General features: G+C 36.9%; 3 protein-coding genes, 1 non-coding gene and 3 pseudogenes across 12 annotated transcripts; 3 read left to right on the top strand and 4 right to left on the bottom strand.

Annotated features, from left to right (window-relative positions):
* The first annotated feature begins 523 nt into the window (after positions 1–523).
* On the top strand, positions 524–1,487 carry LOC104713704 (dirigent protein 4 pseudogene; annotated as a pseudogene). Its single transcript, XR_015565340.1, has one exon. The product of XR_015565340.1 is annotated as a dirigent protein 4 pseudogene (transcript).
* A 1,817-nt stretch (positions 1,488–3,304) lies between these two features.
* On the top strand, positions 3,305–4,022 carry LOC104713703 (dirigent protein 4 pseudogene; annotated as a pseudogene). The gene has a single exon (XR_015566507.1). The product of XR_015566507.1 is annotated as a dirigent protein 4 pseudogene (transcript).
* LOC104713702 (kinesin-like protein KIN-14R) lies at positions 3,862–9,314 on the bottom strand. 2 transcript variants are annotated; one of them, XM_010430881.3, is made up of 19 exons: positions 8,753–9,314; positions 8,333–8,637; positions 8,064–8,235; positions 7,884–7,954; positions 7,601–7,784; positions 7,353–7,462; positions 7,150–7,249; positions 6,983–7,069; positions 6,730–6,906; positions 6,373–6,646; positions 6,112–6,273; positions 5,800–6,015; positions 5,671–5,708; positions 5,419–5,582; positions 5,095–5,337; positions 4,948–5,013; positions 4,737–4,862; positions 4,581–4,646; positions 3,862–4,487 (listed from the first exon to the last, which is right to left on the bottom strand). In XM_010430881.3, exons 1-19 carry the CDS (start codon positions 8,982–8,984, stop codon positions 4,011–4,013), a joined length of 3,270 nt encoding a protein of 1,089 aa, XP_010429183.2. In that variant the 5' UTR covers positions 8,985–9,314; the 3' UTR covers positions 3,862–4,010. The 2 variants fall into 2 exon arrangements, with proteins under 2 accessions (XP_010429183.2, XP_010429182.2); XM_010430880.3 differs by having other exon boundaries at positions 8,333–8,640; positions 8,753–9,124.
* Positions 9,315–9,322: 8 nt separating this feature from the next.
* LOC104713701 (RNA-binding KH domain-containing protein RCF3-like) lies at positions 9,323–12,206 on the bottom strand. 4 transcript variants are annotated; one of them, XM_010430878.3, is made up of 7 exons: positions 11,406–12,206; positions 10,832–11,275; positions 10,477–10,743; positions 10,231–10,398; positions 9,962–10,158; positions 9,759–9,867; positions 9,323–9,673 (listed from the first exon to the last, which is right to left on the bottom strand). In XM_010430878.3, the coding sequence occupies exons 1-7, from the start codon at positions 11,976–11,978 to the stop codon at positions 9,548–9,550; spliced, it is 1,884 nt and encodes a 627-aa protein (XP_010429180.1). In that variant the 5' UTR covers positions 11,979–12,206; the 3' UTR covers positions 9,323–9,547. The 4 variants fall into 4 exon arrangements, with proteins under 4 accessions (XP_010429180.1, XP_087322558.1, XP_087322559.1 ...); XM_087466432.1 differs by having other exon boundaries at positions 9,759–9,870; positions 11,406–12,179; XM_087466433.1 differs by having other exon boundaries at positions 9,759–9,870; positions 10,231–10,392; positions 11,406–12,179.
* A 2,768-nt stretch (positions 12,207–14,974) lies between these two features.
* Positions 14,975–17,009, bottom strand: LOC104715906 (UDP-glycosyltransferase 91A1 pseudogene; annotated as a pseudogene). The gene has a single exon (XR_015567134.1). The product of XR_015567134.1 is annotated as a UDP-glycosyltransferase 91A1 pseudogene (transcript).
* A 385-nt stretch (positions 17,010–17,394) lies between these two features.
* TRNAA-CGC (transfer RNA alanine (anticodon CGC)) lies at positions 17,395–17,467 on the bottom strand. Its single transcript has one exon. It is a non-coding gene; the product is annotated as a tRNA-Ala (tRNA).
* A 12-nt stretch (positions 17,468–17,479) lies between these two features.
* Positions 17,480–18,973, top strand: LOC104713700 (nicotinamidase 1). 2 transcript variants are annotated; one of them, XM_010430877.2, is made up of 5 exons: positions 17,480–17,778; positions 17,911–18,094; positions 18,180–18,313; positions 18,424–18,609; positions 18,721–18,973. In XM_010430877.2, exons 1-5 carry the CDS (start codon positions 17,629–17,631, stop codon positions 18,799–18,801), a joined length of 735 nt encoding a protein of 244 aa, XP_010429179.1. In that variant the 5' UTR covers positions 17,480–17,628; the 3' UTR covers positions 18,802–18,973. The 2 variants fall into 2 exon arrangements, 1 of the variants encoding a protein (XP_010429179.1); XR_015566506.1 differs by having other exon boundaries at positions 17,561–17,778; positions 18,437–18,609.
* Positions 18,974–19,095: the final 122 nt, after the last annotated feature.

Below are 19,095 nucleotides of genomic sequence, written 5' to 3'. Positions count from 1 at the left end.
AGTTATTAATTCTACAAAAAAATAGAAATGAGATTAAGGAAAATACACAATTAATTATTAATTCTAAATTTTGTAAAAACTCACTTCTATATAACAATAGATTGTCTCATACTTTTCATCTAACAAAATAATTTATTCAAAAATATTGCTTTCAACTATGTTTTATTGGTAAAACTTTTTTAATGGAAAGGTAAATTTTTCTTATTTTTTAAACCAAAATTTTCTCCTACTTTCTCCTTTTTCAGTATTAATAAAAGAATATTTTAGTAAGAAATCAAATTAATTATAAAGTTTTTCAACTAAAATAACTACTTAAAAAATGCACTAAAGCAATAGTCAACAAAAATAAAGTTTGGGATCACAGAATGAAGTTATCTAAATTAAGGTCTGGGATCACAGAACCATCTAATGTAAATCATAGACCGAGGGGAGAAACAAATCAATAAATGGTTTGACTCCAAATCATTCCAAAGTCTGACCCTATTGAGTAATATATTCAAAAGCGCAACTGCAATCTTTGTTCGTTCCTATATATATGTTAGTAATGTTACATTATTACATGTAAAACAAAAAGGATCTATAGACAAGAGAGAATGGGTAAGAGAATAGGAATTGTTGGGTTCAGTCTTTATCTATGCATCACCTTCGCACTCGGTGAATACTACTCAAAAACTCGTCCATTCACACCAAAACAAGAAGTGGTCACCAAACTCCATTTCTTCTTTCATGACACTCTCACATCCCCAAACGCATCAGCTGTCCTCATTGCCAAACCCACTCTCACCGGAGGAGACAACAGCTCTTCTCCGTCACCCTTCGGCTCTCTTTTCGCCGTTGATGACCCTCTTACCGTAGGACCGGACCCGAAATCTGAGAAGATAGGGAACGCTAGAGGAATGTACGTTTCCTCTGGAAAACATGCTCCCACGTTAACCATGTACATCGACTTCGGATTCACCTCCGGCAAGTTCAACGGCAGTTCCTTCTCCGTGTTTTCGAGGAATACCATAATGGAGAAAGAGAGGGAGGCAGCCGTTGTGGGAGGTCGAGGAAGGTTTAGGATGGCTAGAGGAGCGGCTCTACTCAATACATACTCAGTTAACTTGACCAATGGTGATGCTATCGTTGAGTACCATGTCACTCTCTATCATTATTAACAACATTACGGTCCGTAAATTACGGATAACTATGTTGCTATAAGTATCGTTCAGTTTATTTCAAAGACTTTGAAGTATCGTTCAGTTTATATCAAAGACTTTGAAGTTGTAGATTTTCTAGACCTTGAATGGTTGTAGATTTTGAAGTTGTTTTTAGTTTTAGATTTTCTAAAAATCTACTTTACAGCCAATAAAGATTATGAGAAAAAAATAGGGAATATCTAGATTTTGATGGTTTTAACTTTTTCTCAATTTTTTCAAACAAAAACTAAAATCTATGTTTCAAAAATTTTTCAATTTTTAAGAAGTTTTTAACACAAAAACTAAAAATTACAAACCAAATCCGTAATCCCAAAACCACTTTAAAACTTGCTAACATTCATAGCCTCAACTAAATTATTAATAAAAGAATCTTTTAGTAAGAAATAAAATTAATTATAAAGTTTTTCAACTAAAATAACTACTTCAAAATGTCTTAAAGTAATAGTCAACAAAAATAAAAACAAAAATTCTGAAAAGGAAATATGAATGAAGTTAACAATCTTAATTAAGGTCTCGGTCCACAGAACCATCTAATGTAAACCATAGACCGAGGGGGAAACAAATCAATAAATGGTTTGATTCCAAACTAATTATAAAGTTTTTCAACTAAAATAACTATTTAAAAAATGTATTAAAGTAATAGTCAACAAAAATAGAAACAAAAAATTCTGAAAAGGAAATATAAATGAAGGTAACAATCTTAATTAAGGGCTGGGACCACAGAACCATCTAATGTAAACCATAGACCGAGGGGAAACAAATCAATAAATGGTTTGATTCCAAATTAATTATAAAGTTTTTCAACTAAAATAACTATTTAAAAAATGTCTTAAAGTAATAGTCAACAAAAATAAAAACAAAAAGTTCTGAAAAGGAAATATAAATGAAGTTAACAATCTTAATTAAGGTCTGGGACCACATAACCATCTAATGTAAACCATAGACCGAGGGGGGAAACAAATCAATAATTGGTTTGATTCCAAATTAATTATAAAGTTTTTCAACTAAAATAACTATTTAAAAAATGTCTTAAAGTAATAGTCAACAAAAATAAAAACAAAAAATTCTAAAAAGGAAATATAAATGAAGTTAACAATCTTAATTAAGGTCTGGGACCACATAACCATCTAATGTAAACCATAGACCGAGGGGGAAACAAATCAATAATTGGTTTGATTCCAAATTAATTATAAAGTTTTTCAACTAAAATAACTATTTAAAAAATGTCTTAAAGTAATAGTCAACAAAAATAAAAACAAAAAATTCTAAAAAGGAAATATAAATGAAGTTAACAATCTTAATTAAGGTCTGGGACCACAGAACCATCTAATGTAAACCATAGACCGAGGGGAAACAAATCAATAATTGGTTTGATTCCAAATTAATTATAAAGCTTTTCAACTAAAATAACTATTTAAAAAATGTCTTAAAGTAATAGTCAACAAAAATAAAAACAAAAAATTCTGAAAAGGAAATATAAATGAAGTTAACAATCTTAATTAAGGTCTAGGAGCACATAACCATCTAATGTAAACGATAGATCAAGGGGGAAACAAATCAATAAATGGTTTGATTCCAAATTAATTATAAGGTTTTTCAACTAAAATAACTATTTAAAAAATGTCTTAAAGTAATAGTCAACAAAAATAAAAACAAAAAATTCTGAAAAGGAAATATAAATGAAGTTAACAATCTTAATTAAGGTCTGGAACCACAGAACCATCTAATGTAAACGATAGATCAAGGGGGAAACAAATCAATAAATGGTTTGATTCCAAATTAATTATAAGGTTTTTCAACTAAAATAACTATTTAAAAAATATCTTAAAGTAATAGTCAACAAAACAAAAATAAAAAATTCTGAAAAGGAAATATAAATAAAATTAACAATCTTAATTAAGGTATGGGACCACAGAACCATCTAATGTAAATCATAGACCGAGAGGAAAACAAATCAATAAATGATTTGATTCCAAATCATTCCAAAGTCTGACCATATTGAGTAGTATATTCAAAAGCGCAACTGCAATCTTTGTTTGTTCTTATATATATATATGTTACATTATTACGTAAGTAAAACAAAAAGGATCTATAGACAAGAGAGAATGGGTAAGAGAATAGGAATTGTTGGGTTTAGTCTTTATCTATGCATCACCTTCGCGCTCGGTGAATACTACTCAAAAACTCGTCCATTCACACCAAAACAAGAAGTGGTCACCAATCTTCATTTCTTCTTTCACGACACTCTCACATCCCCAAATGCATCAGCTGTCCTCATTGCCAAACCCACTCTCACCGGTGGAGACAACAGCTCTTCTCCGTCACCCTTCGGCTCCCTTTTCGCCGTTGATGACCCTCTTACCGTAGGACCGGACCCGAAATCCAAGAAGATAGGAAACGCTAGAGGAATGTGGGTTTCCTCTGGAAAAGATGTTCCCACGTTAACCATGTACATCGACTTCGGATTCACCTCCGGCAAGTTTAACGGCAGTTCCTTCTCCGTGTTCTCGAGGAACACCATAATGGAGAAGGAGAGGGAGGTCGCCGTTGTGGGAGGTCGAGGAAGGTTTAGGATGGCTAGAGGAGTGGCTCTACTCAATACATACTCAGTTAACTTGACCAATGGTGATGCAATCGTTGAGTACCATGTCACTCTCTATCATTATTAACAACATTTAGATTTAATACTACTATGGATAACTATGTTGCTTTTGATGTCTTTGAAAAATTTAAGAAAAGAAATCAGTATTGTAGTTCCTACAGAGAATCACAAGAGATTAAGAATTTCTCTATGCTCTTTAGTTATATTATTTATCTCGACCAGATCTTCTTCTTGGAGTCTCTCTCTTTCCCGACCGGAGCTTCTTGTTGTTCTCTTTTAATAACTCTCTTATGAGCCACAGGGACTGGGTTTGATGAACCAGAAGCTGGTCTTGTAGGTCTGACTACTCTGGGGAGAACCTTTGGTGGGTCTGATTTCCTGATCCGTTTCTCCTTCATATGATGAGGATCTTCACCGTTGTTCTCTGTTTCGCCGCTTCTCGAGGCCCTCTTCTTTCTAGTCATCTCATTGAGATTTAATGAATCATGTCTTTTATTCTTGAGACGGTTTGATGTCCTCAGGATGTTGTTGTTGGATTCTATATTCTCATTGCCAAAGTTGTCGTCTTTGAAGCAGGTTCTTACTTCATTAGGAGTAGCATTCACAGCATCAGGGAATTCTCTAGTTGTTGCCATTTGTTGTATATGCTGCTCTTGCTCCTTTAGCCTCATTTCAAGTTCTTTAATCTGCAAAACAAAACACAAAACCAATTGATTCAACACTCTGGTGATATGGGGAATCAGAAGCTACAAAATCCTGAGACAACCCACGAAACAAACCTTCTGTCGTAGTAACACTGCTTCTTGGCTTTGCTCGGCTTTGTGTTTTGTCTCCAACTCTTTAATCTGGGACACCATAAGAATAGAAGAGAGACATGGTGAGAATTTCCAAATAAAAATGATCACAAGTTTGAGACTGAATTAGTCTTCCCTAACCTTCTGCTGCCACACAAACGAGTTGCCTTCGGACTCTTTCAACTTATTCTCATAATCTTTGGCCTTCTGTTGCAACACAAGGGAATTGCCTTCAAAATCTTTCAATTTATTCTCAAGATCTTTAACCTGCAGGCATTGTTTTAAGAAGTTTGGTAACTCTCAGCAAAACAGAATGAAATTTATGTAACATTCAATATCGAGCTCAGGAAACCTTCTGGTGGTAAGCTGCAGAGTCTGATTGGTGTCTCTCCCGGAGCTTACATTCTAGCTCCTTGACCTTTAGTGGGAAAAATGATACCTGTTAGCCATAAAATGGTAACAGAGGAAATGTTGAGCGGAATTGAACAAGAGAACGAACCTTTTGCTGGAGATTGCTGCAAATTTCATCTCTACTCTTTAGTCTTTCTTGAAGCTGTGCGCTTTGTTTTTCTGATTGGTTATTCAGTAAATCAACCTGGCTTTCAAGTTCTTTGTTCTTTTCCTGGAGACTTCTGTATGCGTGGTCTCTTCCTTTGTGCTTACATTCTAGGTTCTGTATGTTCTCTTCCAATTTCTTTATGGATTCATCTTTAGCTCGGCTTTCTTGCCTTGCTTTCTCCACCTTTAGAAGTGATATATGAAGAAGCAATAAGGAAAGCTGTGACACAATCCAGGAAGAAAAAGAAATTTACAGAGGCCATACCATCGATTTCATCTTCTGAATCTCACCGGTGTCAACTTGCTTCCTTGCAGGACCCAACTCAACCCCTCTTACACGAGTAGCAAAATTGAGTGAACTTAAAGTCTCACTCACATCATGCTCAGAGGGGCTGATTTGCACAAACATGAGCGTCTTTGAGTCACCTCCTGCACCATTTTCACATACGCACCACTTTACCAAATGCACAGTGTAATTACAGATTGGTAGCTAAGAGAAGTTCATGAATTTTCTTACCCAGTGAGTCTTGAAGCAAATGAGTTAGTTTTGAGTTCCTGAAAATTTATAATTGGAAAGTGTTAAATTATTGAAGGGCACAAAGACGGAGAGAGATAATTATGCATAATAATGCAGTTTAAGACTAACCTGTATGGAATGTGACTACTCTTTGTTGCCAATGCATAAATCACATCCCCGAGAGCTGAAAGGGATCTATTGATGTTCTGTGCTTCCTTCAGACGCTCACCTTGCACGTCAGTCTTTGCCAACCTCTCACTTCCGGCTAAATCTACAAGCCAAAGCTTGCTTTTTGTGCAATCACCATTCATCAGGTTCTTTGCTTTTACCATTATAGAGAGCATGCTGCAAAGATGAAGTTACTGTATTAAACAACCGTCATATTGTGATATAAAATATTGGAAAGAGAAACATTCAAACAAGTGCGAGAGAGGCATATACCAGTGGGAGCGGCTGCTATGCTCATTCACATTATTGGATCCAACAGCTCTTGCATTGCTCCCCGCCTGAAGAACATTCCATACTTCATTTATGTTTTCCACATTTGCTTCTACTAATCCAGGAACATGATGGGATCCGTCAGAGGACTGTTTTATCTCCAACCTTTGTAGTAAAGTACATAAAAAAAATGATTAAGATCAAGCCTATAGAGAGTTCAATCCCTGTTGTTTGGACTTAATTATGTAAAGAAATAAGTCTTACTTCTTTAACGGTGGAGATGTTGCCAACAGATCTCTTATCTGTTCATTGTATACTTCCAGGACGCTAACTGATATGCTGTATGAAATTGTCTCTTTCCTTTCTCTAGCAACTTCAAATAATTGCTCGACAGTTCTGTAGTTGACACCCCTGTTCTGTGGAGTACCTTCCATTGTAAACGTCTTTCCTGTTCCTGTTTGCCCGTATGCAAAAATACAGACATTGTAGCCGTCTAGCACTGAGACAACCATAGGAGAAGCATCGGCAAAGACATCAACTGCAAGATCAGGATGGAAACTTGGTTAATAATTAGTGTTAGTCATACATAATTATCTAACTTAACCATGAAATATACACTACCTTGACCATCTTTCGGTGAATACACTCTGTCAAATTTGAAACCTTTCTTGGAATTGTTTCCTGTAATAACACCAAGCTCTCCATCTTTTGCTCCATCGAAGTCAATGATTGTTGCAGACTTGGTTGATGTCTCCTCCTTGTTCAAAGGGCGGCAGCGACAAAATACTCTAATATTGCCTGAGGTAAAGATGTTATCAGTAATGTACGATGAAGAAGCTTAGGCAAACAAATATAAAAAGATCAGAATCAATACCTTTAGTCTCTTGTATATAGTTGTACAGCTCCTTTCTCTTCGCTTGTTCCTCACTGTACTTATGCTTAAGATCCTCACACTGTGAAACTGTTTTTACAAGTTGATACATTAGTTCATGAAAGTGCCTTTATAAACCCTATCTTCAGAACCAAATTAGTAGAACTCACCGAGTGCTTGAACTCCATCAACCATTTTATACAATTCAGGGATCCTTTCCACGCATTCGTGTGCTTCCTGTGATAGCTGAGATTGTTCCCTTTTCATTATCTGCATAGCAACAGTTTCATAAAGCACAAAAGAATCATTTTAAAAAATGAATGTTACAGAGAGACTCTGATACAACAAAGTATATATCGAAATACACGGCTACCTCTATTTTCTCCTGTAGAGTATCTAGAGCAGTGGCCCAATGTCTCTTGTCATTCTCATACTTGCTAGTGATACTCTTCAAACAATCAGCTTGTGTTACCACAGTTTGGTCTGTTTCAAGTAAGCACCAAATCAAGAGCAAGAAAACCTCCGTCAGAAAAAAGATATAACAGTAGCAAATTTGGATTGACATTGATGGGAATTTTCCCACTTTCAACCAAATGTCAGATAGGACAAGTTCTGCATTACCTAGAGAGCGTGCCTCGTACATCTTTATGTCAAGTTCCATACTCACTTTCTCTAGTTGCTCATTGGCAGAGGTCAGTGACATCCATGCTTCGTGACACTCGTTTGTCTTATGTTCATATCGTTCAGAAAGCTCTGCTATCTTCTTCTCATACTTGTCATGAGCTTTGGCTCGCATAAGCCTCTTCTGCTCAAATAACAACATAAAGAAGCAGAAGCTTAGGTAATCCATAACACTAATAATGATACTAGGAAATAAGAGCCAGCAAGCTAGTTAAAACAGTACCCGTCTAGGAGAAATCTCTATTTCTGTAGCACAATTCTCACACTTAATATAGTCTTGTGATGTCCTTGGAACTGTAAAATAACAATACAACGAATGAGATGGTAACTATAAAACTTTGAGATACTCCCTTACCAAGTTAAAATCACAATAAAAAAGCACGCACAAGAGAAGAGCCGATACCTGAAACCTGTGGCGCTTTCCTCACACAAATCCCACAAACCACTGGACTTCCATTGATTCCTTCAAACCTTACCCTGATCAATCCATCATCCATCACCATGACCCTTAAGTCAGCCAACAGGAGTGGCCTGTTTGCGCCAACAACCGAGAAGATATCGAATTCAGTTAACACCTGCAAACAAACAAACACTAATCTCAGCATCACACAAAATCTTCAGTTCATAACTACATATAAACACAACCATCATCATCCAGCAAAATCTACTTGCCTTCTCATCTTGAACATAGACATTGAACACCCTTATCCCTTTAGGTCCATTAGTATTAATAATCTCAGCGAAATGGAGATCGATCAAGTATTCTCCAGGAACAAGATTGTTTAACCGGTAGCTAAAGTTGCCGACACGAGCTGACTGATAAACGAACGGACAGTCTCCGGCTTCAACGATAGACTCCTCAGTCCTCATCACATCACCTCCTTCGAAATAAGTATCTCTGAGTATTTTGAATTCCGAATCTAACAATACCTTTGAATCATCATCTCCTCCAGCATTTATGAACATTATAGTCTCATCTGCTAAATCAAAAGCCAAATTGAACAAAATCAATTAAAAACCCTAGGGTTTTGACAAGTAATTGGGAGAAATTAGGATATTTCAATTTGAAATCGAGAGTGAGAGGAGTCGAACCTGTGCAATTAGGTTTTGTGAAACCAGTAGTGACGAGTCTCGAATTAGGATCACACACCATGGAATCGCCCAGAGAATCTTCTTCACAGGAATCGACGAAGGAAGTATCTCCGATATCTAGTTTCACAGTTGCATCACTAACGAATTGGGAATACGGAATCTCCGGTGAACAAAGCGACATGAGTATTGGATCCGCCGGAGCTGCTGCTGCGTCGATCTGAATATCTTCCATTGTAATCCCAGAAAATAAAATTCGAAAATCAAATTTGTGTCTCTTAGAACTTGAAAAAGATAAAGAGAGAGAGAGAGTGATAAGAGAAAGGCGTGACTTGAGGAATATTTTTTTTCCTTTTCTGCGTTTCTGTTTTTTTAAAATTTGAAAATCTTATGAAGACGACCGTTTAAGCCACAGACCCAAACCAAACAAAATCAGACCGGTAAAATGATAACGTAAACCGGTATTGGTTAATTAAGCGGACCGGATTCTTGAGAGAGGGAGAGTATTGTTTCTAGCTGTTGGGGTTGTCTTTACAGAATCTTTGAAATGAACTTTCGTAATTACGATTAGGATTAGGAGAAGATAATATTTTTTATATCTGATTTGAGAGTTACATTAACCTTCGAAACGTTTTCATCACCAAATACAAAAAATATTCCAAGGTTATGTAACTCTAAAACTTCTGACAACTGATAGTTTTCAAAACCAGTTCACAAAAGGGTGGAGTTTTACCATATATATTGGTTAACTAAGACAAAAACAAAACACCCCAAAAAGTAGCTGCTAAAAGGCAAATCTCATTTATCAGCAAGTATTGAATCAATCAAAGACATCGCTGTGCGGGTTTGCTCAGGATTCCCACTGATTAAGACCGTAGCTTCAACTCCTTTAGGATCCTTCACATCTACTTTGGCTCCTGAAATCTATTGGTTTTACAAGAACCCATCAACTTCAAGGTCTTAGCATCTAAATGGATATATATATTAAGAGAAGGTATGATTTATGTACCTGTGAGAGATTATTCAGACCGGTGCCATCTCTGCCATAGAGTGAACCAAGAGCATCTTTCTCGACTACTAACTCCAAGGTAAGTTTTCTCAAAGATACACCTTTACTTCTGCTTCAAAACAAAAACCAACTCTCTGTTTTAGTCACCGAGATTATTGTAAACAATATGAATCCACTGTTCTTGGCAAAAAAAAAACACAGACCGTGGTTGTGAAAAATAGACATCTCCATTGCTAGAAACTTGAAGCTGTTTCATTCCCTGTGTCAAGTCATCCACAACTTTAAGGACCTTGGTTTGCTTTAAAGAATCGACTGGTTTCATTACTTCTGCACCGCTTCTGACCGTCTTCAAGTCTTGTTCACCATCTGATACCGAGAGAGAATCACCTCTGCTTGTGTTCTGCATTTTTGTTGAATTAGATGGAAGCAATTAAACACATTAGTCTAGCTATGAGTCAAAAAACACACTTACTTGTTGTGATGGTTGCAGATTATGTATATGGCTTGTTCCTTCACTTTCATATGGATTAGTATCTCTAGCTCTCATTTCTCCGAGGACCTTCTTTGGCAATAGATTTTCTCGTAATTTAGAAGAAATTTGAGTCAAGGTCTTCTGTACATGACTATACTCTCCCTTTATCTAAAAACAGTCAGAGAATCAAAAAGGAGCAAATCTTGGTTAATTGATTACAGTGATAACAAGGAAACACACACTTACCTCAATCACCACTTCATTTTCTGAGATCCTCTCTAAAATCTGGTCGCCTACTGGAATGTGCACATGAGCACCAGTTGCTATGATTGCTTCTCTGTTTCTATTTTCGATTAAGCTATTAGCAAACTGTGATGGTACCAACAACTTAGCTTTCACCAAAGGACCATTGTGCAATCCAGGACGCCGACCTTTCTCAACATCAATCTCAACAGATCTTGCAAAGACAAGAGCCAGAGCGTTTTGTGCATGAGAGTACCGTGACTCGAGGTTCTAAAACAAACAAAAACGTGACTAAATATCAACAAAGAAACTCAGATAATAACGTAGCAGCTGAGCATGAGGGTAGAAGAACCTATACCTCACGTGCGGAAATGGTAACAACTCGTTCACCGGAAACTTTTAAAGGAGCTCCAACCAAAATAGAAGCACCTGACTGATTCTGCAAAGCTCTAACAATACTTCCTTGTTTCCCAATAATGCCTCCAACTGTAACACTTGTGTAGATCATCTTGAACACAACTTTTCGTTCTGTATTTTCCGAATCAGTAAACCTGTCTCCTTCTTCTTCATATAGTGAAGGCAAATGTCTGTCTCCTTCAGCAGTCTCTGAAGCATTAGTAGACAACGAAGAATGCAGATTTGGGAAAAACTCAGAATGTGGATCCTCAGAGTTTCCATCAGTAGATGACTCATAAGCTTTACTGCAAAGCGGCGGTGGATACCCGTTGAGTGGTGGACTATTTTGAATACAAGTCGATACCATAACTAATGCCTTCTTCACAGCCAAGACATCTCCAGTTATCTAAATACACAAACAAGTGACATTCACAAATCAAAAAAACCAAAGCTACCATAACAAATTTATCAACTTTATCTACCAATACAAGTATTTCAAAAAGCTAAAGACTTTAACTTTATGGTGATATACCCACCTGAATGAGTTCATCAGTGTTAGTAGCACAAATGGGAGGAGGCAAAACCCTAATCATGGCACCAGACTCTCTCCGCATCCACTCCACATTCTTGCCACCCAAACCCAAAACAGCACCAATCTGATTCCGATCAGCCAAAATCCCACAACAAGCTTCTTCATCCTCCTCACCATCAACAACGCCGCCACTATCTTTAGCCGCCAAAACAACCCAAGATCTCTCCAAAACCCTAATCAAAGCCGACTGAGCAGCGGAGACCTCACAAGTCACCCAATCTTCGTGTTCCCCGCCTGAGAAATCTCCGACTCTGTCAGTCAAGAGAACGCTTTTATTAACCGCGGTCGAACCAACGATGAAGACAACCCAGTGGTCGGAGCCGTTAACCGGAGACTCGCAGTGGATTTTAGTACCGGTTTCGCGACGGAGCTTCGATACGACGGAGCCGTTCGGACCTATTATGCCGCCGATTGCTGACGCGTGGCAGACAACTCGTATCGCCGTCTCGTCTGGTAACACGTGTATCACCGGACGGCGTTTCGTCACGGCGGTTGTTACTCCACGGCGTTTGTTCATTACGGGAAGTGATTTAAGAGTCTGACGGTGGTGGAGTAAGCGGGAACGAGAAAACACTTTAAAACAAAAGAAAGATCAGATTTTTATTTCTTTAGTTAGTAAAAAATTTGATTTTTTTGGCAGAGAAGGAGTGAAGTGAATCTCTCTCCCACGATTCTTGCAGAGATTTTATCAGTCTCAAGTCTCTTTCTTTAGAAAAGGAAATGGCTAATTATGGGACAAAAGGGTTTTGACAAAATCGTAAATTCGTGATTTTTATGGTAAAACGTTCAATTAAGCGATTGCGAATTTAGTAATTTAAAACGCAAACGCAAATTTAGAAGATTATAAAATATTTCTATTTTAGTGTTTTGTTTATACAAAAAAGTTTAAAACACATACCTTAACGCTTATATCTAATTCGAGTTACATGGATAATTCAATCCAAAAAAAAAAAAGAACATGGTAATGATACATATTACATGTTTTTCATATGGTTTGTATTTCAATTGATGAGGTTCCAATCACAATCTTAACAAATTATACATAAAATCACAAATGTTTCCATAAGTAAACAAAATTATGTAGGAAATTGGAGATTGTGTTCTTAAACACAAAGAAGATATATCACTCTTTATATAAAAAGTCAAAAGACTCTTAGTTGATTAGGTTTATATAGTTCGGTCTCCGACCATTTTGTTTTGGTTTGTTCGGTTGGTCTTTGTATTCAAAGGTTAGCTGAAAATCCTAAAAAGTAAAATCTTTCCAACAACACAACTGGAACATGTTCTTCCATTTTCTTTCTAATTTAAATCAAAGTTTTGGACATCCTTGTTGATATGTTTTTCTTTTTTAAACTTTAAAGGGTTTTATCCTTGCGGATATGTTCCAAATCTTCCCAAAACTATGTGGGTGATAGAATTGTTCTAATCTAATATTTGTGTGAGTCTAAAGATTCTTAGACCACGGTGTTACTTCCCTTAAATTTTTTTTATTAAAAGCTAATAAAAAAAAATATAAGAAGGGGAGAGATGTAAGAGAACGGTGCTCAAAGTACCAAGGAAAGAAACATTCCTCTATCTTTTGTCGATTTCTTATTTGTTATATATTAAATTATTAAATTTTTTTTTTTTGAGTAACGTGAACGATTCTCTCACTAATGCTCTTAGTACATGATTGATAAAAAATTAATGTGCTACAACATGATTGGTAAAAAATTAATGACCTTACTCCTTTGGAAGGACTTAGAGCCGGGAAAAGGGCCATTTCATACTCGTACACACCTCAAAAGTGCGAATTGCTGCCTGTACAAACAAAGAGTGCCAATTTAGACATGTACCCTAATACATTTCTAATTTCATACCTGTACTCACAAAATCGAGCCAATTACAAAGTCCACGTTAACGGATTTAAGTCAACCGTTAGAGATGCTGACTCAGAATCCACGTGTATGCAAAACGACGCTGTTTTGATACGTTTTCCTCGCAAAAAAATTTGTGGACATTCCACACTCGGGGAGATTCAAACCCTCAATCTCGAACATTACCAGCATTGGACTTAACCAATTGATCCCACAACAACACTCGGTAAAAGCATACAATTATATTCTGATAAACCTAAGGTAGCATCTAAATCGAAGAAAAATGTTGGAAATCCACACTCCCGTGGGTCGAACCCGCGTCCTCAGATTTCAATAGCAAGGACATAACCAACTGATCCAACAACATCATTCACTTATATCACACAATGTTATCCTTATTAAGCGAAACGAAATCTAAGTCCCAATTAAAAAACCAAAATCAATTTTAGTGTAACCAAATAATTTGATTTTATTTTCTCAAAAGTTTTTAATATAAACAGATGTATTAAATTAGACGTAATCTAAAAAATTTAGATTAAAAATATGAATTAATTAATCTAAATTAATTAATCTAAATTTTTTAGATTAATTATTTTTTTAGATTAATTTTTAATGAATTAAAGAAAAAAATAGGATATATCTTTTAATGTAAACGTCCTCAGATGTTCTCAATAGGACATGTTTTTACATCTAAATTTTAATTAATTAAATGTAATTTTAATTAATTAAAAATTAATTCATTTTTAATCTAAAATTTTTAGATTAATTAATCGTAAAAAATTAATTCATTTTTTTCTTTAATTCATTAAAAATTAATCTAAAAAAATAATTAATATAAAAAAATTTAGATTAATTAATTTAGATTAATTAATTCATATTTTTAATCTAAATTTTTTAGATTACATCTACTTTAATACATCTGTTCATATTAAAAACTTTTGAGAAAATAAAATAAAATTATTTAGTTACACTAAAATTGATTTTGGTTTTTTAATTGGGACTTAGATTTCTTTTCGTTTTATAAGGATAACATTGTGTGATATAACCGAGTGATGTTGTTGGATCAATTGGTTACGTCCTTGCTATTAAAAACTGAGGACGCGGGTTCGACCTACTGGAGTGTGGTTATCCCACATTTTTCTTCGATTTTAGATGCTACCTTAGGTTTATAAGAATATAATTGTATGATTTTAACGAGTGTTGTTGTGGGATCAATTGGTTAAGTTTAATGCTAGTAATGTTCGAGATTGAGGGTTCGAATCTCCCCGAGTGTAGAATGTCCACAAATTTTTTTGCGAGGAAAACGTATCAAAACGGCGTCGTTTTGCATACACGTGGATTCTGAGTCAGCATCTCTAACGGTTGACTTAAATCCGTTAACGTGGACTTTGTAATTGGCTCGATTTTGTGAGTACAGGTATGAAATTAGAAATGTATTAGGGTACATGTCTAAATTGGCACTCTTTGTTTGTACAGGCAGCAATTCGTACTTTTGAGATGTGTACGTGTATGAAATGGCCCTTTTTCCACTTAGAGCCCAACCAAATCACACCCACCCTATGGTTTCTTGAGAAGAAAATGTGAATGTGGTGGAGATGGAAGTGATGAGGATGAACATTGTACTCTTGTTTTTTTTGGATAGTCTTTGATACCACAATTCGAATGAAAATGGAAGTTCTTTTATCACTAATGTGTTTTCAATACATGAGACAAAAGCACACTCATCACTAGTAAAAGCACACTCATCACTAATAAAACTTGACCATTGAAAAACTTGATGATAATCGTACCAAAACTAGATCAAATTTCGATTATTATTAATTTCATAAGTTCATTCAACCGACCCTGCCATTTGGAATCAAAGAAGACTCCATGCTCAAAAATTCAACGATGAGCAACAAGATAGTCCAAGAACGAATCCACATAACGATCTTGTCTATCCATGTCTCCAAACACTCCCTTCATGTCCTTCACGTTCTCTCTATAAACCTTCCCTTCTTCTTCCTCCATGACCAATTTTAGGGACTTGGCAACACTTTCTTTGGTAAAGAAACCTTCTGTCTCATCCCGAGGGATCATATATCCAATTTTCTTCTGCTCGATGACTCTAGCATTCAATCCTTGGTCGTTCAGAAAAACCAGTACCGCCATCGGTTTAGAAAACCGGATAGCTTCGATTATCGTTCCCCAACCGGGATGAGTCAGGGCCAAACCGATCGACTCATGGCTCAATGTTCTCAACTGCTCAACCCAACCTCTCCACACCATTCCTCTATCCGCCGTACGCTCTTCGAACCCTTCCGGAAGCTCGACCGGTTCGGTATCCCCCGAACCACGACGAGTCCTTAACACCCAAAAGAAAGGTAAACCGGAAAGCTCTAAACCGAGAGCAATCTCATTCAGCTCCGTTTGACTCGGTTTAGCTTCTGAACCGAAAGCTACGTAAACAACAGATTTAGCTTTCCGAGAGTCCAACCACTTCTTAACAGTCAGCCACGTGTCGGTGTCTTCAAACTTTTCTTCCAGTTTAGGTGGTAAAACGCCCACCGGTATAACAGGTTTCCGGTGAAGATCTTGTATCATTCCTAGCCACTCAGCTTCATACTCGTAACAGCTCCGTACGAAGATGGCGTCACAGCCGTCGATCACGCCGCCGACACGGTGGATGTCGGGGACATTTCCTTCGGTGGTCTCCGCCATGAATCCATGAAAAATGTACCGGCACTCGAATAACTTGAAAGCCACCGGAGTTTCGAACGGAACCCACTTAGGCGGCTTCATGAAATCCGCCGGACAAGTACGGTACTCTTCGAACCCCGGCGGTTTCAGAATCCCGAGCGTCGCGCCGTTGTAAGCGCTTAAGAAACCGGTCTTGATTCCAAGGCGGCGAGAGATCGGAGGGAGCCAGTACGCCGCGAAATCTTGAAGAACCCAGTCTGGTTTGGAAGATTCAAGAAACTCCGTCACCGGAGACTTCAACCCGTCGTAAGCGATTTTTAAGTAAGAGATAAGTTCAACAGGCAAGTCGGTGGTGGCTTCGCCGTCCTCCGGGAGTTTGTTGTCGCCGACGACGGGAAGTGGAAGCTTGACGAAGTTAATGGCGGAGGAGAGATTCTCCGGCAACCGTGGGAGAAGGCGGTCGATGTTACGTGGAGTGGAGATGAAAGAGACGGTGTGACCCTTTTGAGCGATGAGCTTAGAGAGCTCCAAGTATGGAACCATGTGACCAAAGGCTAAGAATGGAAACATGGCCACGTGAAGCTTTGTTCCATCTCCATCGTTGTCTTTCAAGTTTGTCATTGTTACTTTGTTATAATCGCTCGACTACAGAACTAAGTCTTTGGTTTTATAGACAAGCAGAAAGATATATTTTTTTTTTTGTCACAGAAGAATAAGTTTATTATATTTTGAAAGTGAAAATAGAATATAATCTCCCGTTGTAGGTAAGATGAACAGCTGGGATTAAGTTTTGACTTAGGATGATAAGATGTGTGGTGTATACTAAAACTAGAGGTTTCAAATATGGAACAATATATGTGGCGAAAGCTAACCATGCATGAAGCATTGACTGTCACTTGGACGTGCTTTGGGCCATATGTATCTTTGTCTTTACAAGTTTGTCAAAGTCACTCAGGTAGTATCGACGCGACTATCATTGATTGCCATGTGGTATGTGAGTGTGACTATGTGGAGATACTTTGGTTTCATCTACATCTTTCGCTTTAAAAGTTTGTCGTAGTCACTCAGGCAGTAAGTAAGGACCATTTGACTAAGATAATCGTTTAAGGGATTAATCACATAATTCCACCTTACCACCTTTTATAGGAAAGCGAAAAGATATTTGTCATCTTTTTTGGATATTTGTAATAAGTACAGTTATATAGTTTGTTTGACTGTGAAAGAAAACAGATGTTGTAGGTAAGATGAACGGCTGAGATTAAGTTAGGTTGGTATGATTAAAAACTGTAAATTTATGAAGGGCTTTCGTGTAATTCGAAAAGTCATTTGAATTACACAATTATATGGGCCAAATCTGATCGATTTACAAAGAACAAGAAAGAATTTTAAAAAACAAATTGGAGGTGCGGGGAATCGAACCCCGTGCCTCTCGCATGCGAAGCGAGCGCTCTACCATATGAGCTACACCCCCAATTGAAATATCAACATTATGAGTAATATTTAAATCTTAAACCTTAAAGACAAAAACACACGACCAAGACCAAACTTGTTTCACATTGTCTCGTCTACTTTAGAAAAATTTGATCTCAGTTTTTCTCAATTTCTTCTTCTAGAATCTAGACCCGTACCGATATGGCAAATCACGAAACGTTACTCGATTATCTGAAGAAGGAGATTCCAGTGGATGAAGAAGAATCTCTTGTTCTGAATCGAGACTCGAGCGTTGGTCTCGTCATCGTTGACGTTGTTAATGGCTTCTGCACAGTTGGCTCAGGCAATATGGTTTGGATTTATTAATAAAACTCTTTGATCTTTCTTCAATTTCATCTAAAGTTTGTAACTTTAGTTGTTTCTTTAATGTGTGTTTGTGATATTGCTTTGCCCTCAGTCAAGTTGTTTTGACTTTTTTTGCAGGCTCCAACAGAGCCTAATGAACAGATATCGAAGATGGTAGAGGAAAGTGCAAAGCTTGCTAGAGACTTCTGTGAACGGAAATGGCCAGTTTTTGCGTTTATTGACTCTCATCATCCTGATATACCTGAGCACCCGTATCCTCCTCATTGTATTATAGGGACTGAAGAATCTAAACTTGTTCCTGGTACTCTTTAGCTCTTTCATTGACTTTTTTTTGTTAGAATTCTGTTAACTAGTTTAAGAATTTCTTCTTCTGGCTAATGAATCAGCTCTGCAGTGGCTTGAGAGTGAGGATTGTGTCACTCTTAGGAGGAAGGATTGTGTTAATGGGTTTGTGGGTTCGATGGAGAAAGATGGTTCTAATGTTTTTGTTGATTGGGTTAAGGAAACACAGATCAAAGTTGTAAGTTTTTCTTTTTCTTGATGATTTGATTAGTTATGTTGAACAAGTTTAGTGCTTTTAGGCATATCTTCAACTTACTTGAACTCTACTATGTTTTGGGGGATCTAAAGATTCTGGTTGTAGGTATATGTACAGACATATGTGTGTTTGATTTTGTGGCTGCTGCGCTCTCTGCTCGAAACCACGGTGTTCTTAGTCCTCTAGAAGATGTGGTAGTGTATTCACGTGGCTGTGCTACTTTTGACCTTCCTCTTCATGTTGCAAAAGACATCAAAGGCGCTCAGGCTCATCCTCAGGTATTATTAGAAAAGAGTTTGATGCTTCTGTAATCAGCAGTTGTTTCTAGTGACTTGACACTTCGGTTCATCTTCTTATTCTTCTGTTGTGTTTCTTTTTATTTGTGTCAGGATTTGATGCACCATGTAGGTCTATACATGGCTAAAGGAAGAGGGGCTAAGGTAGTCTCTGAAATCTCATTTGAGACTTAAAATACACTATCTCCTATATAAAACATAACATTTCTTACTCTCCAATATTTCAATAATTTGTTGAGTAGGCCTCTTTTTTCTTGTAAAATTGGTTATGAAGCTTGTTTTCTGATGAAATCAACTCGTGTGACTCTTTCAGAATGCAAATAATATGATTTCTCATCTGTCTAAATGAAATGTCTGGTCTGATTTTAGTTTCACACAGAGTTTTTGAGAACCAATGGCTCTTAGATCTTAGTATAGTCTCATAGGATTGTTGCAAAACTGTTTCAGAATGAAAAGTTCAGTCTGAGT

This window comes from Camelina sativa, chromosome 9 (assembly GCF_030686135.1).
Source record: "Camelina sativa cultivar CO46 ecotype springtype chromosome 9, ASM3068613v1".
Taxonomy (NCBI): Eukaryota; Viridiplantae; Streptophyta; class Magnoliopsida; order Brassicales; family Brassicaceae; genus Camelina; species Camelina sativa.
This window is presented reverse-complemented; position numbering and strand designations above follow the sequence as displayed.